This window comes from Antechinus flavipes, chromosome 1 (assembly GCF_016432865.1).
Source record: "Antechinus flavipes isolate AdamAnt ecotype Samford, QLD, Australia chromosome 1, AdamAnt_v2, whole genome shotgun sequence".
In the NCBI taxonomy this organism is placed as follows: Eukaryota; Metazoa; Chordata; class Mammalia; order Dasyuromorphia; family Dasyuridae; genus Antechinus; species Antechinus flavipes.
Genome location: NC_067398.1, coordinates 283,989,906 through 284,016,446, shown reverse-complemented (window position 1 = coordinate 284,016,446; position 26,541 = coordinate 283,989,906). Strand labels below are relative to the sequence as shown.

Genomic DNA, 26,541 nt, shown 5'->3' with positions numbered 1-26,541 from the left:
ATTATGTAAAATATAGTAATTGACTCAAACCCAATGGAAATATTTGTTGTGAATTCAAATAATGAAGCCAATTCAGGAGATTCATGATTAGCACTAATTAGAACCTGCATGTATATTTTTTAATCTCAATAAATTCTTCTTTATAACCTGTAGGGGAAAAAAAAAAAGAAGTAGATGGTGGACATGAGTGCCTTTGAAGGAGTGGTGTCAAGATGGCCTGGTATAGCACAAAATGAGGTGAAAATTCACTAATCAGAATTTAGCTTGCAAAGGGCGTCCAGGCGTCTTTGCAATACAGAGATGACAATTATGTATAAATTGTGGAAAGCATGGTATGGAGATAGTAAGTGACAATTACTGAGAATTAAAAACACCTCTGACTTTATGTGCTATTCTTTTGAAGGATAATTGCTTAAGACCATGAAGATTTCTGAGTCACTAGAAGCACTACTAAATAAAGCTTTGGTTATTCTTCCTAAAAACTATTAAAGAAAGAAAAGATGTATATCTACCTTCTTGAGATAGAGTGAGGGTAGCTTTACCCAGAAGCAAGGGCAACAGACATGAATTTCCAAGGTTCATTCATCATTAAATTATCAAGGCTAAAAAGACAAAACAATTTCAGTTCTGCAATATTTAAGATACTTTCTCAGTAAGACTTTTTTTTTGTTGCCATGAAGCACCCCCATAAACATCAAGGACACTACAACAAATAATGGATTATAGAAAATTCTGAAAATATGGCACCATGTACACACTAATAGAACAGCAATGAGTAATAAAAATTAAACAAGGAGCATCTGAACTGAGAACTTCCTAATTCTGCCATATTGGAACAGGACATGGAAAGGAAATTCTGCTGAATCTACTTACCTTAATATAAATTTCAACTGATCTGTAATAATGTAATATGAGGAAGGCATTTATTATCGAAAAATAAGTGGGTTATTTGTGGTCATAAATCTGGTGGTGATGCTTCTCCACCTTCTCAGTGCCTTAGTACCAATAAATAATTTATATATTCTTTTGGGTTCCTTTTAAATTATTTATCATAGAACTAAGCCTAGCTTTTCCCTGTTCTGTATATGTGATATGAAAGAAAAGACTCTAGGAAAGTGGTCCTGAAGCAGATTTGATAGAACAGTCATTAGTTGCAAATCTGATACTTCCTTCTACAGATGAGACAGTGATACTCATCTATACTCACCACAGTGATAGCAGAGTAACAAACTGATGCTTTTATATTATGAATAGGTGACATAGATAGTATCCTAAAGTTTGCAAAATTTTGTTGCCTATAAAATCTAATTCAATTGTTACACTACATCAAGTAAATACTGCAAGCAAACAATATGGGCAATATTATAAACATTTTACTGGTGATGAAGTATTACAGAAACCTGACTTCAAAATCAAGGAGACCTAGGTTCAAGTACACAAACACACACCATATACATACACACACATTGGTGGTGTTAGATTGTTGTTGGTCTGACTCTGTAACTCCATGGATTGTTTCACTCTATTACTGTCCATAGGGATTTCTGGGCAAGGATACTGCAGGGTTTGCCATTTCCTTTCCCAGTGGATGAAGGCAAATAGAGGTTAAATGATGTGTTCAGGCTCACACAACTAGTAAGTATCTGAAGCCAGATTTGAACTTAGGTCTTCCTGACTCTAGTCTCAGCACTTTATCCATTGAGCCACCTAGCTATTTCCATACATAAATACACATATAGTTATGAATATATGTAGACATTAAATACCCATAGATAATTTATATATGTTGTTGTTATTCCATTGTTTCATTCACATCCAACTCTTTGTAACCCTATTTAAAGTTTTCTTGAGGGACTTCTGGTTAAGATGGCGGAGAGGAGGCTCACAGCTGCATAAGCTCCACGCTTTCTCTCACTATCCACTTCATTACAAGCCTCTGAATCAATGCTTAACTGAAAAAAAACCCACATATAGTTACCAAGAGAAGCCATCCTTGAGATTCGCCAAGAAAGGTCTGTCTTTCCTGGAGGGCTGGGACGGTTTTAGATCGGGCGCAGGCGGCGGGCAGCGGCAGTGAGAGCACGGGAGCAGACTGGAGAGGGGGTGGGGAGTGATCGCAGCCGTCTCTGCGGGGAGAGCTTCGCTACAGGTTTGGATACTTTGCTCCAGCAGCAAGTCAGCAGCCCAGCAGAGAAGCTAAAAACACCGGGGCTGAAGAATACAACCCCAAACAGCTGGAGTCTCTCGGGACCTGGCCGCTCCCCCCTTCCCCCCCCCCACAGTGACTCAGCACGCTTTGGGATCTCAGAGCGCACGCGCAACACAGTCCTGCTAGTGCCTCACTGCTGCCCCCTGCAGTCTGTAGAGGAAGCTCGATAACATACCCAACCCCTCCCCCAAAGAAAGACTCCAGTTTTTTCTGTTTTTCTTTGGTAGTTTGTCTCTGATTAATAGACAGAATGAGCAAGAAGCTGAAGAGGACTTTAACCCTTGACAGCTTCTACACAGATAGAGAGCCGACTCTAAATCCTGAGGAGACTAAAAACAGACAGTCTCCAGGTGAATCCCCAAAGGAGGAGATCATCTGTTCCTCAGCACAGATGAACCTCATAGAAGTGATTAAAAAAGCTCTCACAAGGGAGCTAGAAGAAAAATGGGGAAAGCAGAGTGAGGCTTGGCAAAAGGAGAGGGAAGCTTGGGAAAAGGAGAGGGAGGCTTGGCAAAAGAGCCTGGAGAAAGTTAAAGAGAGAGTGGATAAAGAAGTAAAATCCTTGAAAAATAGGATTGGTGAACTGGAAAACAAAATTGGCGAAATGGAAAAAAATTCCACAGAACAAAAGAACTCAATTGGACAATTAGAAAAAGATTTTAAAAAAGTGAGTGAAGAGAATACTTCACTGAAAATCAGACTTGAACAAGTGGAATTGAATGACTCGAGGAGACAAGAAGAATCAGTCAAGCAAATCCAAAAAAACCAAACAATGGAGAAAAATGTGAAATACCTTCTGGGGAAGACAACAGACCTGGAAAACAGATCCAGGAGAGACAATCTGAGAATCATTGGACTTCCAGAAAAACATGATGAAAAAAAGAGCCTGGACACTATTTTCCAGGAAATTATCAAAGAGAACTGCCCAGAAGTCATAGGAACAGAGGAAAAAATAAACATTGAAAGGATTCATCGATCACCCACTGAAAGGGATCCTAAAATCAAAACACCAAGGAATATAGTGGCCAAATGCCAGAACCCTCAGATGAAGGAAAAAATATTGCAAGCGGCTAGAAAAACCCAATTCAAGTATCAAGGAGCCACAATAAGGATCACCCAGGATCTGGCAGCATCCACATTAAAAGATCGAAGGGCCTGGAATATGATATTCTGAAAGGCTAAGGAACTTGGTATGCAACCAAAAATAACTTACCCAGCGAGATTGAGCATCTTTTTCCAGGGAAGAAGATGGACATTCAACGAAGTAAGCGAATTTCATCTATTTCTGATGAAAAAACCAGAACTTAACAAAAAGTTTGATCTACAAATATAGAACTCAAGAGAAATCTAAAAAGGTAAAGATTAATCTTGGGAACTATATTTTGACTATATAGATGTATAAAGAATACATGTATACCTTGTTCTAGAAATTGATGTGGAAAGGACATTGTATCAGAAAAAGGGTAAAGTGGGGGTAGTACATCTCATGAAGAGGCATAGGAAACCTATTATATCTGAGAGAAAGAATGGAGGGGGATGAATATAGTGGGTATCTTACTGCCTTCAGAATTGGCTTTAAGTGAAAAATCTTAAGACATATTCAATCTATGGTGAAACTTCTCCCACCTCATTGAAAAGTGAGAAGGGAAAAGTGAAAAGGGAAGGAATAAGCTAAGCGGAAGGGAATACGGGAACTGGGAGGGAAAGGGGTAAGATAGGGGGAGGAACTCTAAGGCGGGGGGAGGGATACTAAAAAGGGAGGGCTGTGAGAAGCAAGTGGTGCTCACAAGCTTAATACTGGGAAGGGGGGGAAAGGGGAAAGAAGGGAGAAAAGCATAAACCGGGGTTAACAAGATGGCAAGTAATACAGAATTGGTCATTCTAACCATAAATGTGAACGGGGTAAACTCCCCCATAAAGAGGAAGCGGTTAGCAGAATGGATTAAAAGCCAGAATCCTACAATATGTTATTTACAGGAAACACACCTGAAGCGGGGAGATACATGCAGGTTAAAGGTAAAAGGTTGGAGCAAAATCTACTATGCTTCAGGTGAAGTCAAAAAAGCAGGGGTAGCCATCCTGATCTCAGATCAAGCTAAAGCAAAAATTGACCTAATTAAAAGAGATAAGGAAGGACACTATATCTTGCTAAAGGGTAGCATGGATAATGAAGCACTATCTATATTAAACATATATGCACCAAGTGGGGTAGCATCTAAATTCTTAAAAGAGAAACTAAGAGAGCTGCAAGAAGAAATAGACAGTAAAACTATAATAGTGGGAGATCTTAACCTTGCACTCTCAGAATTAGATAAATCAAACCACAAAATAAATAAGAAAGAAGTCAAAGAGGTAAATAGAATACTAGAAAAGTTAGATATGATAGATCTCTGGAGAAAATGTAATGGAGACAGAAAGGAATACACTTTCTTTTCAGCAGTTCATGGAACCTATACAAAAATTGACCATATATTAGGACATAAAAACCTCAAACTCAAATGCAGTAAGGCAGAAATAGTAAATGCATCCTTTTCAGACCACGATGCAATGAAAATTACATTCAACAAAAAACCAGGGGGAAGTAGACCAAAAAATAATTGGAAACTAAATAATTTCATACTAAAGAATGATTGGGTGAAACAGCACCCATAGACATAATTAATAACTTCACCCAAGAAAACGATAATAATGAGACATCATACCAAAATGTATGGGATGCAGCCAAAGCGGTAATAAGGGGAAATTTCATATCTCTAGAGGCCTATTTGTATAAAATAGAGAAAGAGAAGGTCAATGAATTGGGCTTGCAACTAAAAATGCTAGAAAAGGAACAAATTAAAAACCCCCAGTCAAACACTAAACTTGAAATTCTAAAAGTAAAAGGTGAGATCAATAAAATTGAAAGTAAAAAAACTATTGAATTGATTAATAAAACTAAGAGTTGGTTCTATGAAAAAACCAACAAAATAGACAAACCCTTAGTAAATCTGATTAAAAAAAGGAAAGAGGAAAATCAAATTGTTAGTCTTAAAAATGAAAAGGGAGAACTCACCACTAACGAAGAGGAAATTAGAGCAATAATTAGGAGTTACTTTGCCCAACTTTATGCCAATAAATTTGACAACTTAAATGAAATAGAAAAATACCTCCAAAAATACAGCTTGCCCAAACTAACAGAGGAAGAAGTAAATATCCTAAACAGTCCCATCTCAGAAAAAGAAATAGAACAAACTATCAATCAACTCCCTAAGAAAAAATCCCCAGGACCAGATGGATTTACATGTGAATTCTACCAAACATTTAAAGAACAATTAACTCCAATGTTATATAAACTATTTGAAAAAATAGGGATTGAAGGAGTCCTACCAAACTCCTTTTATGACACAGATATGGTACTGATACCTAAACCAGGTAGGCTGAAAACAGAGAAAGAAAATTATAGACCAATCTCCCTAATGAATATTGATGCTAAAATCTTAAATAAAATATTAGCAAAAAGATTACAGAAAATTGTCACCAGGATAATACACTATGACCAAGTAGGATTTATACCAGGAATGCAGGGCTGGTTCAATATTAGGAAAACTATTAGCATAATTGACTATATCAATAACCAAACAAAGAAAAACCACATGATCATCTCAATAGATGCAGAAAAAGCATTTGATAAAATCCAACATCCATTCCTAATAAAAACACTTGAGAGCATAGGAATAAATGGACTTTTCCTTAAAATAGTCAGGAGCATATATTTAAAACCATCAGTAAGCATCATATGCAATGGGGAAAAACTGGAACCTTTCCCAGTAAGATCTGGAGTGAAGCAAGGTTGCCCACTATCACCATTATTATTTAATATCGTATTAGAAACACTAGCCTCGGCAATAAGAGTCGAGAAAGAGATAAAAGGAATTAGAGTAGGCAATGAGGAAACCAAACTATCACTCTTTGCAGATGATATGATGGTATACCTAGAGAACCCCAGAGATTCTACCAAAAAGCTATTGGAAATAATTCATAATTTTCGCAAAGTAGCTGGCTACAAAATAAATCCCCATAAATCCTCAGCATTTTTATACATCACCAACAAAACCCAACAGCAAGAGATACAAAGAGAAATTCCATTCAGAATAACTGTTGATACCATAAAATATTTGGGAATCTATCTACCAAAGGAAAGTCAGGAATTATATGAGCAAAATTATAAAAAAGTCTCCACACAAATAAAGTCAGACTTAAATAATTGGAAAAATATTACGTGCTCTTGGATCGGCCGAGCGAACATAATAAAGATGACAATACTCCCTAAACTAATCTATTTATTTAGTGCTATACCAATCAGACTTCCAAGAAAATATTTTATTGATCTAGAAAAAATAACAACAAAATTCATATGGAACAATAAAAAGTCGAGAATCTCAAGGGAATTAATGAAAAAAAAATCAAATGAAGGTGGCCTAGCTGTACCTGATCTAAAATTATATTATAAAGCAGCAGTCACCAAAACCATTTGGTATTGGCTAAGAAATAGATTAGTGGATCAGTGGAAAAGGCTAGGCTCACAAGACAGAATAGTCAATTATAGCAATCTAGTGTTTGACAAACCCAAAGCCCCTAACTTCTGGGAAAAGAATTCATTATTTGATAAAAACTGCTGGGATAATTGGAAATTAGTATGGCAGAAATTAGGCATGGACCCACACTTAACACCATATACCAAGATAAGATCAAAATGGGTCTATGACCTAGGCATAAAGAACGAGACTATAAATAAACTAGAGGAACATAGAATAGTTTATCTCTCAGACTTGTGGAGGAGAAAGAAATTTGTGACCAAAGATGAACTAGAGACCATTACTGATCACAGAATAGAAAATTTCGATTACATCAAATTAAAAAGCCTTTGTACAAATAAAACTAATGCAAACAAGATTAGAAGGGAAGCAACAAACTGGGAAAACATTTTCACAGTTAAAGGTTCTGATAAAGGCCTCATTTCCAAAATATATAGAGAACTGACTCAAATTTATAAGAAATCAAGCCATTCTCCAATTGATAAATGGTCAAAGGATATGAACAGACAATTTTCAGAGGATGAAATTGAAACTATTACCACTCATATGAAAGAGTGTTCCAAATCATTATTGATCAGAGAAATGCAAATTAAGACAACTCTGAGATACCACTACACACCTGTCAGATTGGCTAAGATGACAGGAAAAAATAATGATGAATGTTGGAGGGGATGCGGGAAAACTGGGACACTATTGCATTGTTGGTGGAGTTGTGAACGAATCCAACCATTCTGGAGAGCAATCTGGAATTATGCCCAAAAAATTATCAAATTGTGCATACCCTTTGATCCAGCAGTATTTCTATTGGGCTTATATCCCAAAGAAATACTAAAGAAGGGAAAGGGACCTGTATGTGCCAAAATGTTTGTAGCAGCCCTGTTTGTAGTGGCTAGAAACTGGAAAATGAATGGATGCCCATCAATTGGAGAATGGCTGAGTAAATTGTGGTATATGAATGTTATGGAATATTATTGTTCTGTAAGAAATGACCAGCAGGATGAATACAGAGAGGACTGGCGAGACTTACATGAACTGATGCTAAGTGAAATGAGCAGAACCAGGAGATCATTATACACTTCGACAACGATATTGTATGAGGACATATTTTGATGGAAGTGGATGTCTTTGACAAAGAGACCTGAGTTTCAATTGATAAATGACAGACAAAAGCAGCTACACCCAAAGAAAGAACACTGGGAAACGAATGTGAACTATCTGCATTTTTGTTTTTCTTCCCGGGTTATTTATACCTTCTGAATCCAATTCTCCCTATGCAACAAGAGAACTGTTCGGTTCTGCAAACATATATTGTATCTAGGATATACTGCAACATATCCAACATATAAAGGACTGCTTGCCATCTAGGGGAGGGGGTGGAGGGAGGGAGGGAAAAAAAATTGGAACAGAAATGAGTGTCAATATAAAGTAATTATTAAATAAAAATTAAAAAAAAAAGTTTTCTTGATAAGATACTTGGTTTGCTATTTCTTTTTTCAGCTTATTTTACAAACAAGGAAACTAAGGCAAACCGAGTTGAGTGACTTGCCTAGGGTCACACAGTAAAAGTGTCTGAAGCCAGATTTGAAGTTAGGTCTTCCTGTTTCCATGCCTAGTGCTCTATCTATTGTCCTATCTAGCTCCCTACATACACATATATATGTATGTATATATAAACATATGTTTATACATATATTATGTTTTATTTATTCTGCACTTAGAATGTTTTACATAGAAGTACATAGCTAGAGGTACATAATATGCTTCATCACTGATCCTCTGGAGTCATGATTGATCATTATATTGCCAAAAGTGCTAATTCTTTCAAATCTGTCTGTATCTATACATAGATAATGGTTCCTTGTGTTCTACCTCATTATCTTCCAGGACCATTCATGTATCACACTCAGGGGACAACCATGTCTGTCATCCATAGCAGAAAAATTCCATTTTTCATTTTTGTCCCAATATCAGTGGCATCACACAACAGATTTTGCCTCTGGCAAATTTAGAGTAAATCTAAATTTCTTACAATTGGAGCTGTCTGAAACTGGAATAAACTGCATTAGCACACAGAGAACTCCTGTCCCTGAGGGTTTTCAATAAATACTGAATAATCTAACTGCCTGTAGGCTATATTGTTCAGTTATGGCATAGGCTTCAGATATACTTTCCCCTCTTAAATCCTATTCTTGTGGGAGACCAAGGATATCAGCATGACATCTGATAAAAATTTCTGGATATTAGTTAAAGGCTACAAAAGAATAAGAGGGGACCATGGAAAAGAAATCTGGTAAGGAAGTTGCTGTAGTTCAGGCCTTAAATAGAATATGAATGGTGTTGGAATCCTAGTGTTAACTCAACTTGAAACAAGGTGATAACTCAAGGGAAATGTTAGAATCCTAGTGTTAACTCAATGGAATTGATACAATGCTTGTGTTCACACCTTTAAGAGAGCTCATATAAGCAAGAAGTATTTAAATACTCATTGGAGTTCACATGTTTGGGAGATTTCAGGGTTTAGTGGGAGATATCCAAATTCACACCTCCCTTGAAGCTCTTAGGGCCAGAAAGTACTCTGGGAGAAACCCATAATTCCACTCTCTCAGAGGAGATCATAAGAAAGAGACAGAGGCTCTCTCGGGAGTTCAGCTAAATTAGATTGAGAGGGGAGCATTAAGTGAGTTCAGCCAGAAGCCCTCTCTTGGAGGCAAGAAAGATTTATTACAACTTTCACCTTGGGCTGGCTGGAGGCTGAAGAAAGCAGAGGCAGAAGCAAAGGACAAAGTTACAAGAGCTCTTAGAACCAAGGAGAGAGAGAGGCCTCTAAGAAAACTAACCGGGCTATATTGGAGACAATAAAAGATCAGAACTTTTAGCACCTAGCTGCATTTGGAGTGATTATTACTTTTAACTGAAACTAAAGCTGCCTCCAGAAAACCTCCCCGAGAAACCTGCTCCCAGAAGAGAACTATTATATTTTAAAGAAGAAAAACACCACAGAATGGGAACCATGTTATGGGAGTAAAAAGGAAAGAATCTGATAACAATTATGGGCTGGTGCTCTAGCCCTGAAGTTAGGAGGACCTGAGTTCAAATCTGACCTCAGACATTTAACACTTCCTAACTGTGTGTGACCCTGGACAATTGTCTCAGAAAAAAAAAAATGGCAGCACTTTCTAATAGGTTAAATGAGGAATACAACTCAAAGGTGGATACAAAAATTGACAAGTTGGGGAACCAAGATGACTGATGCCATTATATTGGTGAAGTTGGTGAGGTTTTGGAAGTTGATATTGTTGTTGTACAGTCATTTTTCAGTTATGTTCAAATCTTCATGATTCCATTTGGGATTTTCTTGGCAAAGGTCTTAGATTGATTTGTCATTTCTTTCTCTAGCTTATTTTGCAGATGAGGAAACTAAGGCAAACAGTTTTAAGTGATTTTTCTCATGGTCACACCACTCGTGTTTGAGGCCAGATTTGAACTTAGAAAGATGAGTCTTCCTAACTCCAAGCCTAGTGCTCTATCACTGTAATATGTATATGCCCTTTGGAGGATGAAGTGGATGATAAATTTTAGAAATGTTTGCCTTAAAAAAAGTTTTGGGGTTTCAGGCCTTAAGAAATCCTGAATTAAACAAAAGACCCTGGAAAAAGATTTGAGAGTTATATGGGTGAAAACTGAAACCATACAAATAGAGCTTAAGAGAAAAGCAGCAGACCTAAGATGAACTTTAATAACTACCACAGTTGGTAGAAAGGATGAAATAAAGGATTTAGCAAAGGAGAGAAAAAAGAAGTTGTCAGAGTAGAGTCAAAAGAACCCAAGTTAATAAGAATGTGTTTAACAGGGTCAGAGATTCACCTAGTATATGCTAGATACTTTACAAATATACATTTGATCTGCACAAACAAAATCAACGTAGCCACAATTGAAAGGGAAACAGAAAGCTGAGGAAAAAAAAATTTACATCCAAGAGTTCTGATAAAACCAAATATATAGAGAACATATAAAGAATTGACTCAAAATTATAAAATACATATCATTCTCCAATTGATAGATGGTCAAAGGATATGAACAGACAATTTTCAGATGAAGAAATTAAAGCCATTTCTAGTCACATATGATCTGCACAACAATCCTGTGAGATAGGCATTATTGCTATCTCCATTTTACACTTGAGGAAACTGAAGTAGGCAGAGATTAAGTGACTTGACTAGAGTCAGACAGTTTATAAGTGTCAGAGGCCAAATCTGATCTTTAGTATTTCTTAATCCAGGCCTATAGTTCTATCTACTGCTCTTATCTTACTGCCTATAGAGATCTGAATATGGAAGCTACAATGCAAAGGATCAAGGAGGGAACCATTGGTGACAAACGAAAAAAAGATCAAATATATTAAGAGCGTTTTATCTGTCTTTTTCTATTTTGCAAGTCCAGGTGAGCACTTGAAAGCATCACAGAGATTCAAGTGCCATGCTTTTCTAAAAATTTATACTAAATGTAATATGGACTCTTATAATTTGTTTAACACTTCTGGGTCATGTGATGTGATCTGGGGTGATCTAGTTCAGTAAAAAACAAACAAATTGATGTTTCCTTTTATTTGTTCTATCTTTGATGACACATAGATGTGGATAATACTTTGCTTTAATATCTATTCACAATAAACAGAGTTGATATTCTTAAAGTCATAAAAACAAAAATCAATTAAGTTCAAATGAAGTGTCAAAGTTTAAAATAGGTTGTAATATAGAATTAGGCATTTAGATTTTATGGGGTTCAGTTATGCCAAGGCCCACTAATAAGGAAAGAAGAAAAGGACAAATATTTATTTGTATTTATTTTCTTTATGTTTAACCTGTCTCATATATGTCCTTGTTCTCTCCCCCATTAGAATGTAAGCTTCTTGCAAGGAAGGATAGTTTTATTCAATTTCTTTAGAATACCACCAGTTCTATTGTAGATGACAAATATTTGCAAGTTGATTGATATCAGTCTTAGTAATATATGTGTGCTTTTATAAATTAACATGCTACCAATCCTTCTCTAGCTACTCATTAAAGTTGTAATCTTCTTTATAGGGAACAAGGTAAAGGACAGGTGACTTGGACTATAAGCTCATCCCTGACTCTAAAACTGAATAACTTTTCTTGAGCATTTTACCTAATTTCTATTTAAGTTTCCATTTGGGAAAGTGTAATTATTACCAAATTCCTCTCCCTACATACAAGGGACAAATACAATGAAAATAGGAAGGATTGTTGGATCCTGCACATAATTGAAAAAAAAAGTCAAATGTACAAGCACAAGATGAGGCAAATATGGTTAGAGAGCAGCTGATGTGAAAGAAACTTAGGGGTTCTGGTTGACTGCAAGTTCAAATTAAGTAAAAATTGGGATGTGGCTGCCAAAAAAACTGAAACAATTCTAGGATATATTGACAGACATAAAGTGCATAGAATAAGGAAAGGGACCACATTGGAATATTGTGTTCTTTTGTGGATACTGCATTTTAGGAGGGACTGTAAAAAATTGGAGGATGTCTTTAAAAAGTGATCAGGGTAGTGAAGGGACTTGGGGATTGGTTGAAAGAAATGGAGATATTAACAACAGGAGATCAAGTTAGCAAAAGGAATAAGGAGAGTGAAACTCAACTGGAGGTATACATTGAAGATGCCTAAGAACCATGTCAGCTCTACCTCTAATTTGAGTTAAAGGGAGGAAATATATGGGCATAGTTGGAGAACAATGCTTGTTTACAGACCAACTGACCTTTGTTGCCATTTTTCAGAAAAGAAGTAGGAAATCAGGAGGGGGATAAATAGCCAAATAAAGCTATAAAAACCATGTCATAATTTGGTCCTGGTGATTTAATTCTCTGTTTCTATGTGTGGCAAGTTTCATAGAATTATAGATTTAGAGTCAAAACCAGGTCATTTATGCTGACCCTTTTGAGACTTTATAGATGAAGAAAACAAAAGTTCAGAGAAGTTTTGACTTGCCTAAGGTCACATAGATTGTAAATAGTAGATCTAGATTTGAACACAGTTCCTCTGATAACAAAGCCAGCATTTTTCCACTACTCCACACAGGAACTCCTATAGTACATGTATATATGTTTACTTTAGGGCCTGAACATAGGTATATCAAGCAGGGATATAAGTGATGATGATACAAATTAGAGATTCAACCTAATACTGCATCTCTGATCCTTAGTGACTAAGTTCAGTCTCTCAGATCTTTAAAGAAGGGGTGTCAGCAGTGAGCATGAGGATGTGACAATTAGGGAAGACTTTTTTTTTCTCCAGAAATGTAATTTCATTTTTTGGGAAGTCTAACCATGGAAATTATTTTAGCCCATGCAGATTAGCAATTAATCTCTAATTTACAGTTTTAATTTTTTCTGTGCCATGGACTTCACTGGCAATCTGGTGAAGCCAAAGGATGCCTTCTTAGAAGAATTGCTTTATTAAACAAATTAAAATACACAGGATTGTGAATGAAACCATTTATACTGAAATATAGTTATCAAAATATGTTTTTTGAAAACCAAGTACAAAGATAAAAGACTAAAGTACTCCTACTGTAGAGAGTTGCCTAGAGGCATAGAGAGGTTAAGTGATATGTTAATGGTCCCATCACTAGTATGAGACAGATAAAGAACTTGAACTCTGCTTTTACTAATTCCAAGATTGTCTTTCTCCACTCTTCGTAAGAACTACTTTTAAAAAGTTGAAAAGCTGTAATACAGAAGAGAGATTAGTCTGGGGAAAACCAGTTGTCAATGAATGGAATGTAGATGGCAGGTGATCATTTAATATAGGAAAGTCCAACTAAGATTGAAAACTGTGGATGGACTAGGGAGCATCATCATTCTGGAAGCTTATATAACATCAGAAAATACTATGTAATTAGAAGTGGAGTCTCAGTGACTACTTGTCATGTAGATGTAGATATGTGTAGAGATTTAAGAGTTTAAGTAACCTTTAAGAGATCTAATTTTAGATTCTATGAAAATAAGATTGTAACAGAAGAGTTCTTAGAACTGTGTTATAAGAATCTGTGTGATTTTTCTACTTGATTTTCCCACTTCTAATTTCACAGAGCATAGCCATATATCCTGAATATCTACAGAAGGAAGAAAACTTTCCTCTTTACCCTAATTTTCTATTTGAATTATGACTTATGGTAGATTTGTAGATTTGTAATTAGACATTTGAGTTGAATTAGACATTTTAAATTCAACACATCAAAAAGAGGATTCATTATTTTTTCTTCTTAAACCTCTCTCTCAAACTTTCTCTTAACTCTCCAAGGTAACACCAGTCCCTCAGGTTGGCAATCTAGTATCATTCTTTCTCATCCTCTATATACAATCTGTCATCAAGGCCTGTCAATTTCATCTTTGCAACATCTCTCAAATATACTACCTTCTCTCTTTTGACATTGTTATACTTTGGCATAGGACCTTATCACCTCATACCTGGATTATTGCAATAGTCTGCTGGTAAATCAGCCTTCTTCAAGTCTCTTCCACTGTAATCCATTCTCCAATAAGTCACTAATATAATTTTCCTAAAGTAAAGTTGTGACTTTGTCATCATTCACCAACACTTCATTCAAGTGGCTCTCTATCAATTTCAGAATCAGATACAAAATGCTCTGTTTTGGCATTCAGAGCCCTTTATAACCTAGTCCCCTACTGCCTTTCTAGTTTTCTTTTACCTTACTTTCTGCCACTTACTTTTTTAATCAAGTGACATTGGCCTCTTGGCTGTTCAAACAAGATTCTGCATCTCTGGTTCCCAGCACTTTCTCTGCCTGTACTGCTCTTTCTTTTCTACTCTGCTTGCTGATTTCCTTGATTTCTTTCAAGTTCCAATTAAAACTTTCACTTTTACTAGAAATCTTCTTGAATCTTAATTAATATATCTTCCCTATGTTATATTTGTTTGCTTTGTATCTGTATGTTGCTACTCTTATTAGATCATAAGCTCCTTGAGGGCAGGGACTATCTTTTGCCTCTCTCTCTCTTTTTTTTTTTAATGCTTAGCACAGTACCTAGCACATATGTTGATTGATTGATAGTAAGATTTATTGATACTAATTATAGCAAACATTTATATAACACTTTAAGGTTTGCAAAGTGCTTTGCATATCTTAATTTACCCTCACAACAACCTGAAGGTAGATGCTATTGTAATTTCTATTTTACAGAGGGAAGGAAACTGCCACCATGCCATTTCCTTCCCATGTTAATTGACTAATTCATGAAGATTCACATACCCTATACCAAACACATTTGGAAAGTAGGCAGGGAGGAAGTACAGCTCACAGTCTCTTATTGATGTTAAGAATACAAGACAATTTTATTTAATATATTTTCTCAAATATAGTTGTTCAGCAAAGACTCTTTCTTAAGCTAAGCAAGTGGATTAGTGTCTGAGATCATAAAATTGACCACTTTTTCTACTGAAATTACTAATGAAAGGTGCCAGATGTGATGATAACTCTTTTTTAATGTAGAGTAATTTAATGTAGAGGACATCTAGTCTTAAAGATGAGAAGCCAAGCTGATGAATGTATCATTCACACAACTCACCATTATTATCATTATTGCCTTAATTCCTTTTTGGCTGATCAGCTTAAGAAAATGTAGATTCTATTTCATAGATTCATGGGAGGCTAGAATTAAAAGGGACCTTTCAGATCTAGGTCTTCTATTTTGATATGGTGATACAAATCTTCTGTTCCTCTTTAAGTCACTTCAGCTGGGGGCAGCAAGGTATGATGAAAAGAATACTAGATAAGGAGATTGAAGATGTGAATTCAATTCTCCATTCTGACACAAAAGCCATGTGATCTTGGATAAGTTGTTTCACTTAAGGCTTACTCTTTATATATATATAAAAATGGGATGACATTACTTTTATTACCTCACAAAGCTCCTTTAAAGATATGGGACACTTTCTTTTTTTGGTTTGAAGTTCTTTGTACACTACAAATAGCCATATATGTATAAGCTAATATATTTAGTATTGTTGTTTAGTCATTTCTATTGTGTCTTGACTCTTCACAACTTTTCTGAACTTTTCTTGGCAAAAATACTGGAGTAGTTTGCCATTTCCTTCTCCAGTTCATTTTACAGTTGAGGAAACTGAAGCAAATGAGTAAATGAGTGTCCAGAGTCACATAGCTAGTAAATGTCTGAAGCAGATTTGTACACAGGTCTTCCTGACTCCAGACTAAACACTGTATCTACTGAACTACTAACTATCCATAATACTATTAATACAGGCCTAGAAATTAGATGACTTGTGTTTCAGTTCTATTTTGTCCACTAAATAACTGTCAAATTATACAAATACTGTAGGCCTTAGTTTCCTCCTCTGTTAGGATTCTTACAAGGTGCTAAGTCACTGGAATTTATGAGACAATAATTATCTAATTTAGCATGGTACTTAACAGTTCTCTAGTTCAGTAATGTACTTAGTACTTACTAGAGTTCCACAAGATTCACACCTTTGATAAGAGACCATATAAGCTTGGACAAGCTCAGCCAGGGGGAGAACTAAGGAGGACTGAGAAGTGGTGGCAGGCTGTCCTGTGGAGAACACTGAAATCAAGATCCAGAAGGCCTCCAGAAAAGCTAGCTGAGCCCCAAGTGAAGGAGATGACAAAGGATTTGGATTTTAGTCCCTGGCTGCATTTGGAGTGATTACACTGAACTGAAAGGAAAGCTGCCTCCAGAAGCCCCGCTAAGAAACCTACACCCAGAGAACATTATATTTTAGAGAAGAATATTACATTTTGGTGCCTGAACATGGGACACATAGGATCCTGATTTCAGTGGAAAAGTCTCTGATCTTGATTTCACTGGAAAAGTCTCCTCGACCCATAAATTAGAGTGAGTACAAAAACAGACAAGGAAACTTTGTTAAAGAGCTAAAATAGTATTTCAGCTAAAATGGGACAGATGTTTAGAAAATAGCCTGCTTTTCCTCTTCAAGGAAAATGTGTAGAGAACATTGTCAGGCTTATGAAAAGCCAAGGTTTGATTATAATTTGGGAGCAGATCACTGAACTTTTAGAAACTGTACAGTATATATTTCCTTTGTTCTCTAAGGAAAAAGAATTGGCTCCAAATGAGTGGAAATTAGTAGGAGAGCAACTATCTCAATTCTACAATGAAAATCGACCTGACTCAATTTCCAAAGAAACACTTTATACATATAATTTAATACAACTGGCTTTAGGAAATTATATAAGTTATAGAATAAAGAAAAAGAAGAAAGAGCAGGAGGGGGAGGATCCAAATAAACTGGGTGAAAAGGATGAAGAATCAGATAAGAATGGAGTTAAGTACAATTTTGAGTGTGCTACTTCACTGCAGGGGAAATTGGGGCATTCCCCATACTCTGATCTACTTCCCTCAATTAACCCTTCGTGGGTGGAGGGAGAAGGAGGAGGGGGAGAGGCAGTAACACAATAACCACCACCTATGAAGCAGCCTATGACAAGATTACAAAAAGCATTGATTAAGGCAAAACATGTAGGACAGGATATATCCGATTTAATAAATGCATGCTCTGTGATTGAAAAGCTTGACTCTTCAAGTCAACAAAAGAAAAGATACACTCCTTTTGATCTGGAAAAAATGAAGGATTTGAAAAAGGGTTGCACTTTTTATGGTGCTACATCATCATATGTTAAGATGTTACTAGAGAATTTGGCTTATGAAATCTTAATCCTCAGTGATTGGAAATCTATACCAAGGACATGTTTAGAACCTGGAAAAAACTTGTTGTGGCTTTCAGAGTATCATGAATTATGTAGGATTCAAGCCAGACGCAATAGGTAAACAGGAATTAATGTACAAATCACTTTTGATCAACTAGCTGGTGAAGGTCAGTACAGAGAGAATTCAGGACAGATTAATTATCCCACTACAGCTTATGAACAGATTGCTACTGCTGCTATAAAAGCTTGGGATTCCCTTCCAGGAAAAGATGAAAGTAAAGCCTTCACAAAAACAGAGCAAGGTCCCAATGAACCCTTTGCGGATTTAGTGGGACGTTTGCAAATATCTGTCACAGGAACCGTTGAAGAAAATACAGCTACAGAAATAATGACCAGACATCTGGCTAAGGAAAATGCTAATGAGATTTGCAAAAGAACTATATGGGGACTATACAAAGATGCTCTTTTAGAGGAGATCATAAGATGCTGTGCCACAGTGGGCAGAAGTGCTTATTGTACCCAAACTATGAGGAACACGGGAAGACAGGGTCCTTCTTGGCAAGGGACTTCTAGAGAGAGTTGTCGATGTTTTCAGTATGGAAAAATTGGACATCAGAGAGCCCAGTGTAGATATAGAGATAGAGTGAGAAGACAGGGTGAGAGAAGACCTAAAACCCTATGTCCAAAATGCCACAAGGGCTTCCACTGGGCTAATCAATGTAGATTAACCCAGGGAAATGAGAGGCAGAGCCCAGCTCCAAGATATCATACAAAAGACACGTATGGCATCATGGCACCTGAGTGTACACCTAGAGAGTCTTTAGAAGTTCAGGACTCTGATGTGATCAACCAGCAAAATAGCAATCATATGGCAGAAAAGGATTACACGATCAGTCATCCAAAAAGCAATCAGATGGCAGAAAGGGATTACAATAGGGGAGAATACAGGCTTTTTAAACCAACAGGGCAGTGTCCAGTGCAAACAGATCCAATGTAATTGCCAGATGATGAGGAGAGATTTAGAAAGTTGTAAATAGAAGGGACTAGGTAGGTTAACTGCTTGTATTTCTACAGATGGAGAAGGAATCAGATGGGTGCCAATGAGCTGTATTCGCCTTGTCCATCAGAGAGAGATAGAAAAAAGAGAAAAACCTCAAAACAAAGGCAAAGGCCTAAAAAACATACTGAAAGAGCATGGCTGATAATAAGACTGTTAAAGAACTTTAAAATCTGCAGGAATCATTGGATTCCCTAACACAAGATGAGACTCTTGCAGGACTTCAAAACTTGCAGGAATTATCAGATTCCTGGCACATGAACTTATGAATGATAGATTTCTCTTGGACTATTTCTAGGACTTATGGACATGTATAATTCCTCATGTTGATTTATGTTATTTATCACATCACTACTAGGCTGTGTTACTATGTGCCATTTATGTAATTTATGTGATTATGTATAATGCCTCCCATATTGATGGATTTATGTATATCTATGTTAAGAGTGAGCCCCTTCAGAAACCCACTAATCAGAAACTCATTTCCTTTGGTGTTTTCATCTCCCTTCCTGAGCAGTTGGGGAGGGCGTGATCACCTCCTTTTAATGATGTTTTCACTCCTTTTTTGAGCAGTCAGGGAAGGCATGAACACTTTCTTTTTGGGGGTTTGTCACCTCCTTGACCACCTATGTTCAGAATCAAAAGAAAGCGGGAGATATTAGAATTTTTATAAGGTGCTAAATCACTGGGATTGATAAGAGACAATAATTATCTAATTTAGCATGGTACTTAACAGTTCTCTAGTTCAGTAATGGACTTACTAGAGTTACACAAAATTCACACTTTTGATAAGAGACCATATAAGCTTGGACAAGCTCAGCCAGAGGGAGAACTAAGGAGGACTGAGAAGTGGTGGCAAGCTGTTCTGTGGAGAAAACTGAAACCAAGATCCAGAAGGCTTCCAGAAAAGCTAGCTGAGCCCCAAGTAAAGGAGATGACAAAGGATTTGGACTTTAGTCCCTGACTGCATTTAAGGTGATTACACTGAACTGAAAGGAAGCCCCCCTAAGAAACCTGCACCCAGAGAACATTATATTTTAGAGAAGAATATTACACTCCTCTGTAAAAAAAAAAAAAAAAAAAAAGAGAGAGAGGGAGATAGAGGAGTTTTGAACTTCAGAATATTTAAATTCAAGGAAATGCTGGCGTCATCTTGTACATGCTTAAGAGAGCCAATTTTTATATTTTCAGTGTGAGTCTTTAAAAATCAGAAAGCAGAAAATGCTATAAATCAGGGCTTGATTTATTGTTTGGTTGACTGTCTAGCTTTAAGTTATGGAGAAAGTGTTAATAATGCAGATTTTTGGGATGAGCAAGTTGTTAAATATTTACCAACATGTCCTTGGGGAAAGAATTCTGGGTGTGGAATCACTGGCCCTGAATTTGGTTCACAGCCCTACTACCTAACCAACTTGTAACATGGAGTAATTCTGTTAACTTCTCTGGGCCTCAGTTTCCTCATTTGTAAATTGGGGGAGTCCAATAGATGACATAAATGGTTCCTTCTAGCTGTAAAGTTTTGATCTTATGTGTACTTACAATTAAGTCCCTCCACAAAATAGGGAATGGGAGTACCTACTGATAGTTACACTTTCTTCCCTAAATCCCAGGAAATTGAGAAGAGGGAGAAAGTGAAAGAAAGAACCTGTGGCAATAGTTTGATGATATGCAAAGCAAGACTTTGAGATTACCTGGATTAGGTAGATTTTATTAGTTTTATATTTCGAATTTGTAAGCTTCAGGCTTTAAATGAAAAGAAAGGTAGCATGATATAATGGCAGATATTTATAGTGTCTCTGGTCTTGCAGTTACAAGCCACATGATCCTGAGCAGATTGTTTAACCACTTTGAGTCCCAATTTCCTCATCTGTAAAATGAGGATCCTAATTTGTAAGTATTACCTGGGATTTCATCTCTCCCCAGCTTCCATAAAATGGTAATAACAATATTTGTACTCTAATATTTCTTCATAGGATAATAGTATATGAATATGAGTTATTATTAGTACATGTAAAGAGATATTAATTAACTGTTTTGTTGAATATATGAATTCTTTCACATTCTTTTCCAGGATCTGTATCTGTACTACTAATACTATTCAAGAAGTTGGTATTGGTCGTAGTGGTGGCAGGGTACTAGGTCATCAGTAGGGAATGTGATTAATAAAAGTAAGGATCTTTTCTGATATTTTGATTGGGCTCCCAAATTAACACAAATTCACAAACAATAACAATTTCATTGAAATTGACAATATCATTGTTCTCTGCTAAATATATTGCTAGGGACAAATATCATTCACTTGAATTTTCCATTTTCAAATAAACAATTCAGTCCTTGCTTCTGGTATTGAAGTGTTAGAGTATGCATATGGTGAAAATATTCTTCATCAGGTTTGTCAATAAAGATAGTATCTAGTCCAATGAAGCACAGTGGGTACTAAACTTAAAGCCATTTTCTTGAGTTGGCACTTCACTAAAATCTTCCTTTAATGCCTTATCCTGGGCTGAAAGTGATCTTGGGTTCAATTGTTATCAAAATATTTTAAAAAGTGGAAAACTGGCTCAGGGACCAATTGTGAAGCAATGTGTTAAAATGGAGAGCCTTGGCTCTAAAGGTAGAGCCTTGCCTCTATGGGTTGTAATCCTGGCTCTGGTGTTTACTATCTGTGAATCCTTGGTCAAATTACCTCATGTCTCTAGCCCTCAGTTTTCTCCTCTGTAAATTAAGCAAATTGTCTTATATACTTTTATTTCTAGATTTGTGATCCCATTCACTTTGTGAGCTGAGGATAAACTCAACTGAGTTAGACTCATTATCAGAAGTTTGTCCCTCAGGTAATAAGTTTTTTTTTTTTTTTTTTTTTTCCTGGTCATATGAAAGTTGTCTATTATGAAATGTAGAGAGAATGCCCACATTGACGAAATCACAGGTAACTCAAATACTAAAGTACTTAGTTGGCACACAATTCAAGGAGTTTTAAGAACATGTTATTGTTATTTTAAAGTTTAATTGGTCAAATAAAAAGGTAGACTGTGAAAACAACTTGCTGAAAAATTGGGATTTTTCCATGTTTTGCACCATTAGAAAATTTCTTCTAGTGGAACAGTGCTGTAATCTGAGTAGTTATTAGGTTTGCCAAAAGTTTTTGTATTATATTTTCCACTGTGGCTTTTTATCTACCACTGCCTACCAAAACTTTCTTTCTGAGTGTGCCAAAAGATAAGGAGATTTTTTGAATTATTCCTCTCAGGACACACACAAACAAAACTATTGATCTCTACAATACAAAACATAATGAAAAATTTATTCATTTTTTTCATTAACAAATTTGCATGTGCTCAGGGACTCCAGACCCAATGTAAATTAGTGAATAAAACTGAAATAATTTGATAAGCTCTACATGCTTTTTATTAGACTTTCATGTAATTTGTATTTTGGCAGCGGAGAAACTAGAAGACTCATTGGTAGCCAAGAATATTTGAATGTTTGCTTTCTAATTGTCTAATGATTCAAGGAGGAAAAAAGAATTGACCCTCTGTTCATTCAGCAAGTATTTATTATATCTCCAATGTGTATATACACAGTAAAGAGTAAGTGGTAGAAAGCTTGACTCCGAATCAGGAAAATCTTGAGTCAAGGCCTCAAGACAAATCCTCTGATATGACTTCAAGATAAATCCTCTGATACATATTTAACTGTGTAACTTAAGTAATGTAACTGTGTTCTTAACTAATCAAGGCTAAGCAATGCTCTAAAGACTGTACATTGCAGAGAAGGTACTGATGAACTGTATTGGCATGGTGAATTCTCTCTTCTGACTACCTTACTCCAATGAAATCACAGATCTAGGCCCAATTCCCTATCTTACTAAGTGCAGTACATGTATCTAATAATAATAGCATCATTTATATAGAACTATAGAATTTATAGACACTTTATACATGTTATCTGATTTCTCTCTTACAATAACTTTGTGAGGTAAATAATGCTAATATTATGCCCATTTTATAGATCGGGAGAGGTTAAGTGACTTGCTTAAGATTTCCCAGCTATAGTAAGTTTCTGAGGTAGAATTTGAACTCAATTTTCTTTGCTTCCAAGTCTAACAATCCACTTTTCTTGTTTTATGCCTGCTCCATAAGAAGAGTAATCAAAAAAAAAAAAAAAAAAGAGAAAATTCTTGGTTTTAAGGAACTTCTAATTTAATTGGGAAAACAAGAGATAAACCTAAAATAGATGAGTAACTGGCTAGAAGGGGGCAAGGAATGACTGGCTCAGTCAAAATGAAGAAAAGGCAATATTTGTCTTTAGCCATCCTTTCCCCTTTCTGGTCACTATCTTATATTTTGAGCCAGTATACCTAGTTTCCTAATGCTAGCTCTTGGCTATCCAGGATCCTATCTTGTTACATCATGGGAAAGAAGAATAATAAATTTAGGGCTGGAAGGGACCTTGAAGTCATCAAGTCATAGTCTTTTATTTTACAGATGAGAAAACTGAGTTGAAGCGATGAGATGGCCCCATGATATCACTGTGAGAACGAAGATAGTCCCAGAGCTTCTAGAAAGGTATACTTGATTGAAGGAAGCCAATGACTCTACTAGACCCTGGCAAATAGATAGAACATTGCAGGAAATGCAGTAAAAAGTCATGGGAGACAAAAGATGGCATGTCATATAAAAAACAGCAAGGTTAACAAAGTGGTATTGGAGCTGGAATTCAAGTTTATGTTCTTTGATTCCAGATTAACACCCTTTCCAATGCATCATGATCCTTCCTAAGCCTGGTCTTTCTTAGGAGTGTCCCATGTTCTGGAGCTTTCCTTTCTCTCTCTCCTAATCAATACCTATTTTTGGGTTCAATTATCATAGAGTCCCATTGAGTAACTGGCTAGCTTAACTTGGATAAAGTAATCCCAGTTAAGAGGTAGTATGGCATAGAGGATATATTGCCAGAAATCAAGTACATGTAGGTTCCAATTCTATTTCTGTCACTTACCAGGACTAGTCATTTAATCAGCATGTGTTTCAGGGAAGTCCTTAGAATTTATAGGCTAAATTAGAGAAAGACTGCAATTTGCATTGGTGGAAGGAGATCCAATATCAGGAGTTTCCCACATTGACAAAATTACAGATTCTTAATCTTTCAATCATAGCCATGATATTCACCAATCTTTTCAGATTAATATATTGCCCTATCCACATAAATTATCTGCATTTTCTTTTTTTTTGGATTTTTTTATTATAGCTTTTTATTTAAAGTTATATGCATGGGTAATTTTACAGCATTGATAATTGCCAAACCTTTAGTTCCAATTTTTCCCCTCCTTCCCCCCATCCCCTCCCCCAGATGGCAGATTGACCAATAAATCTTAAATATGTTAAAGTATAAATTAAATACAATATAAGTATACATGTCCAAACAGTTATTTTGTTGTACAAAAAGAATCGGACTTTGAAATAGTGTACTATTAGCCTGTGAAGGAAATAAAAAATGCAGGCGGACAAAAATAGAGGGATTGGGAATTCTATGTAATGGTTCATAGTCATCTCCCAGAGTTCTTTTGCTGGGTGTAGTTGGTTCAATTCATTACTGCTCTATTGGAACTGATTTGGTTCATCTCATTGCTGGAGATGGCCACATCCATCAGAATTGATCATCATATAGTATGGTGTTCTTTTTCTTTAACATAATATTGGTTCTCTCTGGGAGCAGGTTTCTTGGGGAGGTTTTACGGAGGCAGCCTTAGTTTCAGTTAAAAGTAATAGTCACCCAAAGGCAGCCAGGTGCTAAAAGTTCAAATCTTTTATTGCTTCCTCCAAAAACAGCCCGGTTAGTTTTCTTGGCCTATCTCTCTGCTTGGTTCCAAGAGCTCCCTCCGAATGAATCCAAATCCAAAGATTTGTCCTTCAGCCTCCAGCCAGCCAGGTGGAAAATGGAATGCATCTCTCTTGTCTCTGAAGTAACTCACTAACCCGAAGCTAAGAGCCTCTTTATATATGATCTCTTTATATATGATTTCCTTCTTCTGGAGGCAGGGATTAAGGAAGGTGTGAATTCGGATATCTCATACTAAACCCTGAAATCTCCCAAATGTGTGAAATCCAATGAGTACTTAAATATATTAGTGAGCTAGAGGATTTGCTAAGTACCATGCTAAATTAGCACTTTGTAAGGATTCCAACAATATAGTATTGTTGTTGAAGTATATAATGATCTTCTAGTCTTCTAGTCATTTCACTTAGCATCAGTTCAGATAAGTCTCTCCAGGCCTTTCTGAAATCATCTGGCTGGTAATTTCTTACCAAATAATAACATTCCATAATATTCATATACCACAATTTATTCAGCCATTCTCCAATTGAGGGGCATCCACTCAGTTTCCAGCTTCTGGCCACTACAAAGAGACCTGCCACAAGCATTCTTGCACATACAGGTCCCTTTCCCTTCTTTAAGATTTCTTTGGGATATAAGCCCAGTAGTAACACTGCTGGATCAAAGAGTATGCACAGTTTGATAACTTTTTGAATATAGTTCCAAATTGTTCTCCAAAATGGGTGGATGTATTCACAATTTTACCAACAATGTATCAGTGTCCCTGTTTTCCCACATCCCCTCCAACATTCCGCATTATCTTTCCCTGTCATTCTAGCCAATCTGACAGGTGTGTAGCGGTATCTCAGAGTTGTCTTAATTTGGATTTCTCTGATTAATAATGACTTGGAGAATTATCTGCGTTTTCACAGAAGACCTCTAGACTAACTAAAGATTCATCAAAGGCTGAAATTTTAAATACTGAAGAAGATAGGAAAAGAGACAGAAAAAACATTTTGAGGTAAGAGGGCATTTGTTCTTTTAGGCAGACTAAATTTGTAGTCTGAGATACTGAGGTTAAGTCTTTATTCTTTCACCTTTTACTTGAGTGACTTTGGGCTTAATATCTCTGGGTTTCAGTTTTCTCAATTATAAAATTGAGATCAGGGATTCATTGCCTAGGATTTCTAAACTTTCTTTAAAACTATTTAAATAATTGTATTTCAAAATTTATCTCCCTTTGTAGTTCTACATATTTTAAAAAATATTTTGAGAAGGGGTCCATACGTTTCATCAGACTGCCAAAGGTTTCAATGATACAATAAAGATTAAGATTGGACAAGATATGTTTCTGAGGAGCCTTCTAACTTTAAATCTATGATTATATGAAAACTACATAACCTATACATACAAATAATATATATAGACACATACATATATGCATATAAGCACATATAAACATATAGAAGATGTTATATGGTCATATAAAGTTTTAAGTCCCATCTCTAGGAGATAACTTGCTCATTCCTATTTTCTTACCCATGCTCACAATGAAATGCTTTCCCCACAAATTCTACCCTCATATTAAAGCTCAGTTAAAATTATAATTAAAATCCTCCCTGACTACCTAGTCCTCATTGATCCTTCTCCTGAATTGCTAATACAGCTTCTAATATACCCTGCAATCTCCTATTTAATAATGTTCTATTTTCTGTGGTTGCTGAAGTATGTTAGTAGTTCTTTCCCCCATTAGATTCTATGTTCTATGAGAGCAAAAAGCCCATGCTGCCTTTTGTGTCTTCCTATGTCACTAAGCAGTTTCTCAAATGTGCCCCACAATTTGCTGTATCTTTGCTTTACTCAGGTTATTCCTTCCTTAATGGAATGACCTTAGCCATATTGTATCACCACCTATCAAATATTACCTATCCTCCAAGGTCCAATTTAACTGTCACTTTTTCATAAAGCCAGAAGAGCCAGAAGAAAACAGTCCCTCTTCTGAACTCTTATAGCACTTTGTATAGATGACTGGATTTTCTTTGGAGCCAATTGTTTTTCAGAAAACTTGCTCTCTATCTTCCTAGTTTTGCTTTCCTCCAATTAACCCAAGGAAAAAACTGCCTATGATAAAGAAAACAGTCCAT

At 36.1% G+C, this 26,541-nt stretch overlaps 1 protein-coding gene across 3 annotated transcripts in view; it reads right to left on the bottom strand.

Moving 5' to 3' along the window:
* Positions 1-26,541, bottom strand: part of MAMDC2 (MAM domain containing 2) — a 208,874-nt gene that overhangs the window by 11,715 nt on the left and 170,618 nt on the right. Inside the window, exon 12 of one of the 3 annotated variants that reach the window (XM_051962057.1) lies at positions 20,038-23,190. The exons of the other annotated variants lie outside the window; for them this stretch is intronic. Coding sequence (XP_051818017.1) covers positions 23,144-23,190 — 47 coding nt within the window. The 3' untranslated portion in view covers positions 20,038-23,143. Of the gene's footprint in view, positions 1-20,037; positions 23,191-26,541 lie in introns of those variants that run through there. 3 annotated transcript variants of the gene reach the window in all.